This window comes from Chaetura pelagica, unplaced genomic scaffold (genome assembly GCF_000747805.2).
Source record: "Chaetura pelagica isolate M959 unplaced genomic scaffold, ChaPel_1.0 scaffold17, whole genome shotgun sequence".
Taxonomy (NCBI): domain Eukaryota; kingdom Metazoa; phylum Chordata; class Aves; order Apodiformes; family Apodidae; genus Chaetura; species Chaetura pelagica.
Window position 1 is genome coordinate 1,184,896 of NW_009970726.1, and position 13,846 is coordinate 1,198,741.

Sequence of the window (13,846 nt, forward strand, 5' to 3'; positions counted from 1 at the left end):
CCCAGGTTTATGTTGTGTAAAACACCAAGGAAAAGATAATCCTGGGAGTTACTGCTGAATACTTCTGCACTTCTTTACAGTTCTCATATTGGCCCAATGCATGGCTTAACCTCTGGTTCTTATGGTTATGCATTTATACGGGTGCAAGCAAACACACATACTAAATTAATATAAAATACATACATATATAAATATATATATATTGTTCTGAAAGAATGACTCCATAAAGATGTGAAGTGCAGCACAAGCTTTGCCTTCCCCCTTTCTTCCCCAAACTCTCCAACCCTACTGCTGCTTCCCAAGCAGTCTGTGTGAGCTCATTCACAGGAGCTGCAGCTGCGACAGCTTTGGAGCTTGCAGCTCTACTGAGCACACAGGTTTGCCTCCTCAGGGTCGTCTTCAAGACAAAATACATAGATCAAGGAGTCTTCCACTCCCAGCCCTTCACAATGAAGTAGATCACACACGAGCTTCCACGTAACCTCCAGAGCAACTCAGACCAGTACACTTAATATTAAAGTTCAGTTCTAAAACTATATTCTGAAAGGGTCCTCCACCTGTTTATCTTAAGTGGATGAAACAGAAGCTCAAGAAGACCCATTTCTTCATGAGCAACTCTACTTTCAGAAAAGGTTTTCTCAATTAGAATAGTTTGTATATAAGGCCTTCCCGAGATGCCTGGCAGTCATTACCAATATTTATTTATTTTAACATAGCAGGTACATGATTAAAAAAAAAAAAATAATAAAATTATTTCATTGAACTTTTCTTTAAAAAGCCATTTACAGCCAATTTTTTTTCCATGACAGTATTAATTATACTAGCTGAACAAATAAATAGATGGAAAAATTAATCCAGTTTTAAATGCTGTTTCTATTGACCCTACTTACAATTCCATCAACATTTCAATTGCCTGAAAATCTGAAGTATTTGTCAGAGCTTTTCTATATTCTTAAAGAAAACAGAAATAGACTTAGTTTCAATACTTACATAGGTGATTGTAGATTATGTTAAAAAAAAAAAAAAAAAGGCATATTTTCAGTCAAGTACAACACAAAGAATAAACTTCCTGTGACATCAATAGCCTTGTCTGGTACAACATACCTCATTTAGTATCTGAGCTGCATTTTTCACTCTAATCAAATCTGGTGTATCTTCAAACACTGTCATTCCTTTTCCTTTCATCCCTTCTTCCAAATCTTTTCTATACTCTTTCTAAGGGGAAAAAAAAAATAAATAAAAAAATAAAAAAAAAAAATAAAGAGACAGCTTTCTCCACTTAATATTGTTCACAAGATCCTGAAAAGAAATGTCAATTATTAAATGTCTGAAGGGTCTCTTTGAAATGTCTATGAAATATGAATTAGCTGAAGTACAGATTTCAGAGTTAAAATAGAATTGGAAATTATGAAATCAAAAGGTACAATGTTGAAAAAACTGAAAGGCTTTAATGTAGTCGTGTATCTTCCTGTTGCACTCTTGAAAAATAGTCCTCTCCTATACAGCACTAGCACATTGTTTAGGAGCCTCAGCTGCCTCTCTACAGACATTTTAACTCCAGTAGCATTTGCTTTCACAGACCAACACATGCTGTGCTGCAGTTTTTACCTCTGTTCCACTAATGGCATTACAATTAGGATGGATGCCCTGAACACTATACTAGGACCTGTTAAAATGACTGCTTGATAAATTATAATGTAGAAGCTATATTCCTATCACTTCTGTGCCCCTCAGACACTGCACTGATATGACCTATCAACCTTTAGCAATATGCAGCCTCCTGAGTACTGAAAGATTCAGCATAAAATTAAAAGCATACTAGAAACTGCCCATGGACATTTGGTTCTTTTCCTCTTCCCAATTCCTAGAGAGCTGATGTAAAACTACTGAAGATCAAGTTATTTAAGTTTTGAAAGGATTTTTAATTGCTTTTCCCATCTCCAGGTTTGGGTTAGGCTTTTTTAAGCAAAGAAACTAAGAAAAAATTGAAGAAAATCTTCTTCATGGATTCGTGCTCTTAATCAGATATTAAACTTCATAAGCAGCAATGTGCACCTTTGTCTCTGTATAAACTCTTCATTTAAATGAAAGGAAACCAGACATTTTTTAAGAAGCTTCTCTTTGTCATCACAAGCATGCCCTACAACAAGAAGGAAATTACTTTTACTGATTTAGAATTATTAAACTCAGCCATCCTTTCTGAGGGAGTTGTGAATGCAGTTCCAGAGAAGAAAGTTCTTATTGTTACAAACTGTGAAATCTTTGGAGAATTCTCTTCAGTGGGAAGGCAACAGAATAAGCTGGAACACAGCTGATACTAGTCAGTAGGTGTCCATGACACATACACACAGAATGGTTCTGCACAAAGTAGACCTAGCCTGAGACTTGTCTACCTGAAAGTCACACTTACAGGAACAAGCTATTTATGAGGGGATGAATAATAAAGAAATACCTAAAAAGAAAACCTCTTCTTGATCCATATGAAATAGACTGAGATAAGTTGCTTAGAGGACAAGGAAAGGAAAAAGCTTCAAGGTTTTTTAATTCTAGCATTCTCAATTTGTTCCTTTTGGCTGCAGCAAAAACATCCAACAAAAATAAGCAAGGTACTGTTGGCTCCTTAAATTTAAATGGAGGATAACTAGCAGCCCTGATATTTATAACTGTGAACTTTGCTCCTACATTTACTTCTAAATTTGGTCAAATAGTAAGCCTCATCTATAGAAACAACCAATACTCAAATCCTAGCATGAAAGCAGTTTTTAATAAAAATATTAAAAGACTAAAGATAGAAGAATTGTCCATTATGGAAAAAAGTTATTTAATTTATAATGCCACATACAACTGCAGAACATTGGATGAATCTTAAAGAAACACTGGGCATACAGAAAACTCATTTTCTAACAAAATTTGCTGAAAGCAGATTATGTAATACCACAGCTATTTTATGGAATTTTGGTCTTCCTTATTTTCATCCATATCTTGTATGATAGATATATATTTCCATTAAATTAGTTAAAAGTGACTACACACAGCTCAAGACATCCATATAACTACAACAGACTATGATAAACCCGAAATAATTACTCAAAAGAAAAAACCTGCCATCTGGACACCAACAGAAATCTTCCTCTCCACATCCTCATCTATATGGAAAATAAACTCCAGGCCTTTTCCAAAACCCTATCATACAGATGTCTCTCTTGCAGCAGGACTGGAAGGTCATCAAATTTGGGCTATTTGAGCCCAGGGGAGGAACAAATTCCAAAACTGAGGCCCTCAGAGGGAACATCCTGCCAACAATCCATTTTCTATTGAGTTACCTGATTTGTTCATTTAACTCTGTCTTTCTGGTTCAGGTGGTCTGAGCTTTATAATTTTCTTATGTTCATAAGGGAACCTCAAGAAGCATCAAATCTTACTACAGGTCTATTCAGAATATAAAATGACAGGCCCCAGTTTTCACTCATAAAGTCACTTTTTTATTTAGCTACAAAGTTAACTGTTAAGTTGTTCACCACTCAATGGCTTGTAGTGATGCTCCTCATTGCTCATTTACAACTTAGTAAAAAGAAAGACAAAAAAATCATCTACCTCTTTCAGAAGGTTAGTGACTTGCTTTATATGCAAGAACTCTGGGGTCTTGTCTAAGTCCAGTGAGGGTCTTCCCTTGATCTCTTCTTCAAAATCTTTGCGATACATTTTCTATTGAAGCAAACCCAATAATTATTGCTACATGCATGTGCATTTCCAAGCATATTACTGTAAACAGACCCCAAATTGTGCCATGCCAAAAATCAGTTATCACATTAATAAGCAACTTCATTACTTATTTCATTACCTAAATTATTTATGCAGGACACACACACAATTTAGACAAAAATACATATGTATATCTCCAAGGAGAATTTTTAACCTGATCTGTGAAAGAAATAGTTTGCTCAGTAGAGAAAAAATAGCAAATGGCACACAAGGTAGTGGTTTTAAATACACAAAAGTTTCCACCAAGAGGATGAAATCATCTGTCTTCTGTGACACACAGCAAATATAATGGAATCAAACTGCAGCAAGGGAGAAACAGGGAAATTCTCTCAGGATGCATGGTAAAGCACTAGACTAAATTGCCTGGGAAATCATGAAACCTCCACTACCGGAAGTTTTAAATTAAAAGTTAGAAAAATATGGCCTGACACAGCATAACCAGTGCAGTTTTGGAGCCTGGGAACAGTCTTTCCCCTTCCTGAGCTCCCCAGGCTGAACAAGCAGGAGCATATTTCAGTTAAGGCACAGGGTTGGTCTGGGCTTTCCAGTTTCACTCTTCTTCACCTGAGAATCCTTCCTCATCAAAGATGGAATTATAGGCAAAGGTTTAAAACTTTGTAATCTCTGATCTAGATGACCTCTTGAGCTTCTCCTCAATCAAATGATGCTACATACAATCACTGTCTACTGCTTGCACCAATAGTCTTTTGAGAAAAAAAAACATATGTATAGGAAGCACTGAGCTAGCTAAGAGAACTAATCAATACTAATTCTACTGCATCCTCTATTAATAAAACTTTTATGATCTGCTTCATATATTCTCTTAACCTGAATAAAATATGTTAGATTCTCTGTTGATCTAAGTTTTGCTAGTTCAAGCATACATTTTTACCAACCTCACTTTGCATCTTTTGAGCCTCTTTTGAAACTTGATACATTGGTGTATCCACGAACTCCAGCATTGATTTGCCTTTAGATTTTTCATAATTCTCTTTGTACTTGACCTAGGAAAATGGAAAATAAAAGGCTGTTAACAGCTGAGAGAATGTGAGATCTGATTGCTCACCAGAGCAACAGACAAATCCTGTCTTAACCGTGGTCCTTGGAGGTTTTGACTTGGAAGACTCCTCTTGAATTTAACCTGTTAGAGAAATAGGGCAGCTAGACAAGGAATTAATTTTTTTCTGGAGTCATTTATTCTTTTTCTTCAAAATGTCAGACCTAAAAATGGTGAACTTTAAAGACAGCAGAAGTGAGAAGCATCAATCACAGTCTTTGAACTAATTGCATTGTTTTTGCTGAATGACCTATGTCTGAACAGTTGGCAGCTTTTCAACAGGATCCCCTGTTATATTTCCATTAAACAACACATTTACTGTAACAACAACAAAATCTGTTTCACAGCCAGGCTGCACAGGTCTGTCTTTCAGGCTCAGGAGCACCATTCTGAAATGCACTTTTGTTTGTACCTGTGGGAAGGAAAAGGGAAGGAAAACTACTGCCTCGGTAGGGTCCAGTCTTGCACCAACATTCCCCTCACAGCTAGCACCGACCATGACCTTAAAGCTAGCACAAAATGCCATTGAAGGACAGAGGGTTAAGTCACTAACACATAACTTTATGCTAACTCACAAAGCAAATACACTTTGTTTGGAGAAGCCTTCTGAACTCATTCATTCACACTCTCTTGATGAAAAGGGGCAAACACATTACTTACCTCAATCAATCACTGCGGGGTATGATGGAATATTCTACACAAGCCATAAAGGAAAGCAAATAGCTACAAATCAAAATAGGAGTAATGTAATTTTAATTTATTTGTCTCTTCAAAAATAGTGATGTCTGAATTTGAGAAAAGTGCTAGGAGTCTCTTTCCTTGTCATGCTTCTGCACTAGGTTTAGGTCCTGCAAAAACACTCTCCTCTCTCCTCATGGGGTGATCCTGATGGAATATGTGCCGTACATCACTGCAAGCTGTCATGAGATTTTGTGCCTGGTTTAATCACTGTTAGAATGCTGCATTTTTCTCTCTGCAAGATGTATTTATAATTGTGTATACCTGACTTTGAAGCACTGCATTTTCTTTGTGATGGATTTGTTCAGCTGTATCCAGAGTGAAATGATAGAAGCCCTTGCTTTGTTTAAATGATTTCTTATATTTATACTGAAAGAAAAAAAAACCAAGAATGTGTTCAACAAACAAAATTCAAAAGGTTTTGCAATTTAAATACCACTTAAAATAACCAGGGGAGAAACAGCATAAAATAAACTATATTCTAGGTCTCCCAGTTCAGGAGTTTTACTATTCATTTGAAATTAAAATATTGTGATGAAATTTTATATAAGGATATTATTTTAAAAAAAACAAAAAACAAACTTCTGGTAAGTTTCTAGAGAAAATGTTTGTCCTGCTTATCCAAAAGTCAAATGTTTATGTTCACTAAAAATAAACACTATTGTTTACACTTGAAGTGCAAAGGAACACATATGATGGTCTGGGTTTGCCTCCTAGTGGAAAAAATTATAAATGTCACACAACAAAATCTGTGGTGGAAACCAATTAAAATTATCTCCACCTGCAGATACTGACTTCATACTTTTACTTCATTCCTCAGCTAATGGAACAAAATTACCAAAAAAATAATTCTATAAAATCAAGTTAGGCAAATCGTATAACCTTTTGCTACACTAAACTACAGGCAACAATTTCAGTCTCTAAAGTCCTAATTATTCAGCCCATTCTATAAAATTAAACATATCTAAGTTCCTTTTTTTTTTTTTGTTAGTCTGTAGTTCCTTAGCATCTCAACTTCTCTACAACAGGAAGAGATTTTAAGTGCACTAAACAATAAACTTGCTGTTGTACCTACAACAATTTTTTTAATTTTATGTCTCCATAGTTCATGCCAAACTGCATGTATCCACATGAGGGGATTGTTACACCTTTCAAAGTCTTTTTACTCATTGAAATAATGAAAATAGCATAGTTCAATCTGACAAAATCAGCCTATTTGTGTTCAAACATGCCCATCAGGCTTTCCTCTTAACTGTTCAAATTTACTAGCACAGAAACATACTTGTATAACAGCTTTGCATTGGTATTCTAGTATATGTGTTTCATAAAGTTACACACACTTCTACACTCTTAAGTCAATCAGCAAACCAATGCAACTAGCCATATAAGTTTACAGCGGACTTGGCAGTGCTTTCTTAACAGTTGGACTTGGTGATCTCATAGGCCTTTTCAAACCAAAAAGGCTCTATGATTCTATGAGTTTAATTAACTATCTAAGTTATGATGTATCACATCGAGGCAGGTGTAGCTGTGTTATACAAAAGATGAAGAGAAGCATCAAGTCCAAGGGAGAAAGTTATACTAATAGGAAACAGCAAAACTGTAAAATTAGCAAGAAGCTAACTGAGAGGTAAAACACAGACCATGCAATCAGTCTTCAGAAATCATTTAACAGCACAGTCAGGAAGACTGTGGCAAGGAGGTAAAACATGGCGAGGCAGAGAGAAGAACACAAAGAAGGTACTGGAAAAGCATAGAAAAAGGGAGAAGAATAAGCCATGTTAAAATCAAAGAGATGAGATGAGGAGTTCAAATCTGAGAAGGATTTTGAACACAGGATTTCTGTAGATGAAAAATATTTAGTGGAGACCTTGGGGACTGACAGAGCGTTCCTCTTCCTGCTCACAGGAAGAAAAATATCCATCAGCATCTGGACAAATGCAAAAATCAGAGACTTAGTATTTATAGAGTCCTCAGAAGAGGGCATGGACAATATGAATCGAACCTTCCTAGGCAACAGAAAGAAATAAATTTTGCAAGAGTGAGGAGCCTTAAGGAGAAGCCCAGGTTTTTATTTCATTAAAGAGAGGATGGCAAATTAAGTTCACTCTGAGGGTGTTCATTTAAGCAACAAAAAGAATGCCAATCTTACCTTGAACCGAAGGAAACTAGAATTAGGCCAAAATGCTCATGAAGAAAGCTATCAACTCATTTATTACCCACACAAAAGGAGATAGTCAGCATCAGCTTCTCATATTGAAGTGAGACACACAAAAAGCAAGCTTCAGTTCACCAAAGATCAACACAAAAATCAAGTACAGATGGGAAGGCTGGATTATTTTGATTATTTTAGACATAAGCTTCCAAAAGCAGGCATTGACTCCAAAGATGACCCACTATGCTACTAGTCATTAGGGCTAATCCTTTGTCTGTGAAGAGCTCACCTTCCACTGACCATGAGCAATCTTTCCTCCCAGCACCACCCACTCCCAGCTTCCACAGGCAGTGCTGCAGCCTTTCTGTGGCTGCTGGAGTAAAGATGTCACATGCAGCTAAACAGCCTACCAGCACCACACATGTAGCAGAGGTACTCTCAGAGCACGTGAGAAGCTTCAGCACTGCACATAAGCTAGGGGGTTCCTATCTCTTCCTCCCCATTTCAACCCCCATCACCATCCTATGTCAAACCACCAGCCCCATCAAGGGCCATGTCTTGTTAAGTGGCAGAATGGAGTATGTGCCTATTACCCAATCCAGTGTAGGAAGCCTCAGACCTTTAGCAGGAGACAAAAGGCTTAGACAGAGAAGCTCTGCAGGAAGGTGGCACTCCACAGGCTGTATATGGCAGAGGTCCAAATATGAAACTAGCATAATGGTCACCTCTGAACAGAGAACTGCAGGTGAAAGCAGTAAGTAAGATCTTAGGCAAACTGAAGTAGCTTGTTTCAACAAAGGGAAAAACAGAGAAGGTTTCATAAATATAAGAAATGCTCAGATAGGTTCGTGTGATTCTTACCCAGTAGATTAGTTGTTTTAATAACTGAAATATCTCTCCCTAAAAGCTTTTCTTCCTTCACTACATCCACCAGCTACCATGGTTACTACACTACAGTCTACTATAAATGAGACCATGAAGCAAGTACCAAAAATGTATGTGTTCTCCAGTGACTGAAGGTACTACATTCCTCACTGCAGATATTTTTCAGATTATTATTATAAAAGCAACTTACATCACTGTGCGTTTTGCTGATATTTAAAGCATGGTTTAAATATAGCAGGTTTGGTAGATCAGAGGCTGGATCATGTAGGCTTTCCAAATCTTTCTTGTAATTTACCTGGAAAGAGAATTCAGGTGATGCAGAATAAAGATTAACAAAATAATTCACAGTTTAGTATTACAGTTTGGCCTTTCAGAAACAGAAAGCATTAAGTGCTTGCCTGAACAATCTCTACCAGCCACTAGGTGGTGGTCATTTACTATTGTTTGGAGGAAAAGGAACATCAAAGAATTCATTCTACATTTTTTCTCCCGGCCCTGAAAACTTAAATCAAGAGTATCTTCTTCAGTACTTCAAGTGTACTCATTTTAAACACTTTTTATTCTTGCTCTTCTTCTCTTAATTCAGGAATTAAACTAACTGTCCAAATAAAAGACTTGTATAAAAAATAGCTAAAGGGAAATACTCCTGGATATTTTCGTTAATACAGATTGTTTTCAGCAAAGATAAGCAGTATAGTCACTTAAGGCAAAAGAAAATCACTTAATGAAGTAGTAGAAGATAAATTCCTATTTACCTATAGTATGATTTTCCATACTTGTGACACCTGGATGTCCATCTTTACAGGAAGAAAACTAGTCACCTTACCTATCTTGGATGACAGATCTTTTAAACTATACTTCCACGTATGTATTATGTTCTTCACTGATTTAGGCAGACTCTAAATCAACAGTAGACAATTTGTGTATCTCATACTTCCAAATGAAGGCTACCCTCTGGCTATTTGGGATCATGGCCTCAAAGAAGAGCTCACTTTTTACATTGCTACATTTTTAGCATTAGACACACTGTTAAATACATCATACCAACAGCATTATCACTCAATATAGATGTTTTCTCCAATTGGGTTCCAGCAGCAGGCACCCATTGCTGCATTTACTGACTGCTGTAACTAGTACTACCATTCAGAAGATCAACCTAAGTCTAGAAGACAGACATCCAAAACGAAGCTGCTCAGGCAACCCCTTTCTACAACCACTGAAGAGATGCCAGCACTTTGCTCTTCTAAAGACAAGCATCTACAACAGGTTAGAAGAATTGCCTTCTAGACCTATTTCTTTCCCAGAAACAAAGGGACCAAGTACAAGGCAATCAGCTCAGAGTAAGAAGTCATACCTCTTGACATACATCTTGAGATTAATCTCATCAAATGGTTATGAAAAACTCTGCAGGCCCTTGGAGAAAGCTTTGTCAGAATCAGAGGAAGAAATGGGTAACATGCTGTACTTGCTATACAAACATACTGTATAGCAGAGACTGCTGCTCAGAGTAATTTGTAAGATGGAAAAATAAATTCTGCTTGAGAACAAATACTAGGTTTTTCAGGATGTAAATGCATGTAAGATACAAAGCAAATACACTTACATCACTTGCCAAGGTGGATGCAATCTGTGCTTGCTTGAAGGAAGCACTGTCAAGAGGATTGTACTGGTGGCTCTTCATTTCCTTATTGAACTGCTCTTTGTATTTCACCTTCCAACAGAACAAACATATCTAATATTAATATGTAGCACTTAAGAAAGGCGCAGAGAATACAGACTACAAAGGAACTTATCAAAGACAATTTTCTTATTCATAAATCTTTAAACAATGAAGATGTTTAAAGAAGCTCAGCTTAGCCACACCTATGATTGCCTTGTGCCAGTTTCAAAGTAATTTTTATGTATCTGTATTTTACTTAAATTTTAAAAAAAAGATTAAAAAAAAAATATTGTCACATACAATTACTATTGCTGAAGGATTTACGAAAAGGAAACAGAAACAAAACCATATGACTCACCTGAGTAATCAAATAAATCAGAACTGTTTTACTAGCAACAATAATCTACCGAGAATCATGCAATTCATAATTAACAGCAAAAATATTTAAAAATGAAAACTGTAACATTAATAAGCCATTAAACTTGCAAAATAAATCACCTGTAAATTTTTCAACTGTTCTAAAGTGGGAAGTCAGAATCAAACTTTTCACTCAGCCATCTTCCCACCTCCAAGTCCACATGTCACCCATGCTGTGCTAAGCTGTCACTAGAGCTCCCGGGTCTATTTTTAATTGTGCTAGAAATTTCCCAAGAGAGTCCCAGGAATCACTCTGCAGTACAGTCCCTTCTTGAGGACAATGCCCAGCTCATTACAGTGTTAGACAGCATAATTAAATCACTGTATGCCACCACTTTCACTCTCTTTACTTCTTGTTCAAAAGAGGGGAATAAGAAGACATATAAGAGGAAATAAGCAATACATATGTGTTGAGGGAATGGCATTAAAATAAATAAATCACAAAAAATGTCATAAAATACACTGAAGAACTGAATTCAGAATCTGAAAAATGAAATAAATAAAAAAAATCAAAGAGTCAATCTCTCTCCTTTGCCCCCCTTTTTGTGCATGATCATCGAACATCTGGAGACTCTGCACACATGCCTTGCTTCTTTCCAACAGCTGGACAGAATAGAGGAGAATAAAGCTCAGTCTGAATTATGCTTCTTTCATGAATGTTGGTTAGACACCTGATATCTAAGCCTATGCAACATCCATTATAATTTACCATGCTCTGCATTGAATAAATAAGCAGTTTTTTCCTTCCTCCTTTTTTCTCTATTCCCACATGAATGTCTGATAAAGTGATTAAACCACCTCAAACAAACTCCTTCAATATTTTTTTTTTCTCAGCTTTAGTTGTGGGAAGAAATTTCTTTTTCTGTTTTAGTTTTTCCTTGCCTCCAAAGGCTCTCAACATGGTTTAGCTTACACAACCTCATTATGTTTAGCCACAATGCCCAATATTTCATTAATCAGGATAAGAAGAAACCAAAACTAAGGCACCCAAACAAGAACTAATCGTGTACGTCAAGCTACATTACTATTCCAGCACTTCTGTTTATCTTTCAAAGGACGGAAATTCTAAAACGTTGTCACATTTAAAGAGAAACTTTATCTGGACACATGCTGAACTTCATAATATTTCATACTAACTCTAGAAAAGAATATCTATTGCCTTCTGGTAGATTCATCTGGTTCATATTGTTTGATATTTGCCTTGGCTTTGGATCAAGTGCAAAAGCATATATCTGAATAAAAAGGCACTGCCTTTGTCAAAGGCAAATCCACATTCTCTATGAGCAGTGAAGGAATAAATCAGAAGACATTTCTCTTTTAAAAGGTGTATCCAGAATTCACCTTCTAATAAAAATCAGGCAGTGTTGGAAGATGCTATTTTAAAAGCCTCCAAAACCAGGGATTAAGTCAGCATGGTGAGCAAAATTGTCTTTTGGGCATCAGCTCACATCATAACAACACCATGCAGAAGAGTTTCAATATCCAGCTACTGCAGGCTGCCTTCTGCCCAGCTAACAACTGGCCTCAAAGTGCACATGAACTGAATGCACAAAATGGGCCTTGATACTCTTGTTAAGCGTGAAAATGACAGTCCAAAAGGGTCTCTCTTCACAAATGCCTTGTCATCTTCCAGATACAGCTGCTTCATGCAATTTTTTAACAGAATGTTTTTTTAGCAATATATTTCAATCTAGAGATTCCAGTAATAAATCCTTGTTAGTGCCAGTGGCTCACATCACTGCTTCTGAAGAAGGGGAAGGCAGTCTTCTGTGTCTCCTGATGCCAGTGTGCAGAAAGGTCCCAAATTCAAGGAGACTGCCCACCAATCCAACTGAGAGCATTCCCCTTGCAGTGAGGGATGTCTCAGTACCTCTAGGTCCTGCTGCCTCGTCTGCCTGCTCTGCTTTTTGCCTCTGCTCTCCTCTCCCACAGCACCGCACATGTCGCTCGGGGGCAAAACGGAGGCCACACAATAATATCAGATGACCCCAGCGGTATCTCAAGAGCACTTCCAGCAGTAATTTAACTCTGACTTGTCATAGGGGATTCATCTCATTGAAAGCTACACACACACACACACACACACACACACACTTTCTTTTTTATCGCTCTTTCCTTCTCTCTTTTGAAAGAAAGCGTGGGATGGGAGAGGGAGAAGAGAGAAGAGCAAGCCCATGGATGAGTCACTGTGAAGTAAAGCACACAGTATTTACCGTTCTTTTGAACAGGAGAAAGGGTTCTGATTAAAACCAAGGAAGAAAAATACTTCCATCAGTGTTTTAGAAAACACCTAAAGAAGGGAATCTTAGCGATGTTATGACACAGTAATAGAGCAAACAAAAAGTGGGAGTAGAAGTGACAATTGCTAGTGGAAGCTTACCCACAAATTTCATTGTTAACCAAAAGCTTTACCTTAATGAGGGTTTAAAACTATGGCTATTTATTTACCATTTTAATTAAAGTCTTAAGTTTGTTTATTTTTTTAGAGAGTATTTATTGGGGGTTAATTTGCTTGTAGGCTACTCTACTATTGCTGCTGAAGAAAAAGCAGACTTTGCAGGCTTTTAACACAACATCATTGAAAAACCAAACTGGAGTTAAACAAGGTCTGGATAAACAAACTTCTCATGAGCCTTGCACAAAACCTATAAAAGTCAGAATTGCAGCTGGACAGAGCAGTGTCTTTTGAAGTTTTGCAGTAACATTCCTAAATCAAATTTGTAGTTCAAAGCTGTTCACACAGGGAGTGTTCAGTTTCAGAAGTGGATGACATCACCCACTGTTCAGATTTACAAAGAAACTACAAAAACTGAATCATTCAACCACTAGGATCCCAGGATGAAGCAGACTCTTGCAGCTAAAGCATTTCCTCATGACTATATGAAAGCATAATAAAGAAATTTAAAATCCGTCAAGAGCACATAAGATACTGAAGGAAATTCCACATAAACAAAGAGCTAAATTAAAATATTGGTTGTTAAAAGCACTGGTACAATTCAAAGCAAAGAAAGACTGAGAAAATCCTAGGCTTTTTGTGTTTTTACTGATAATCTCAAAGAAGGTACATTTTGAAAAACATTCTACCTCTAACAGTTTTATCCCTGAAACAATAAGCACCAGATCCAGCATAAAATAGAAATACCCAAAATTATTCATCATAAACCCAATTCCT

The 13,846-nt window shown here is 36.8% G+C and overlaps 1 protein-coding gene across 1 annotated transcript in view; it reads right to left on the bottom strand.

Annotated features, from left to right (window-relative positions):
• NEBL (nebulette) overlaps positions 1 to 13,846 on the bottom strand; it is a 90,225-nt gene that overhangs the window by 47,281 nt on the left and 29,098 nt on the right. Inside the window, exons 8-13 of the mRNA XM_010006953.1 lie at positions 10,201 to 10,308; positions 8,788 to 8,892; positions 5,822 to 5,926; positions 4,659 to 4,766; positions 3,595 to 3,705; positions 1,105 to 1,215 (exon numbers count right to left, since the gene is read on the bottom strand). Of these exons, the coding sequence (XP_010005255.1) occupies positions 1,105 to 1,215; positions 3,595 to 3,705; positions 4,659 to 4,766; positions 5,822 to 5,926; positions 8,788 to 8,892; positions 10,201 to 10,308 (648 nt within the window). The remainder of the gene's footprint in view (positions 1 to 1,104; positions 1,216 to 3,594; positions 3,706 to 4,658; positions 4,767 to 5,821; positions 5,927 to 8,787; positions 8,893 to 10,200; positions 10,309 to 13,846) is intronic.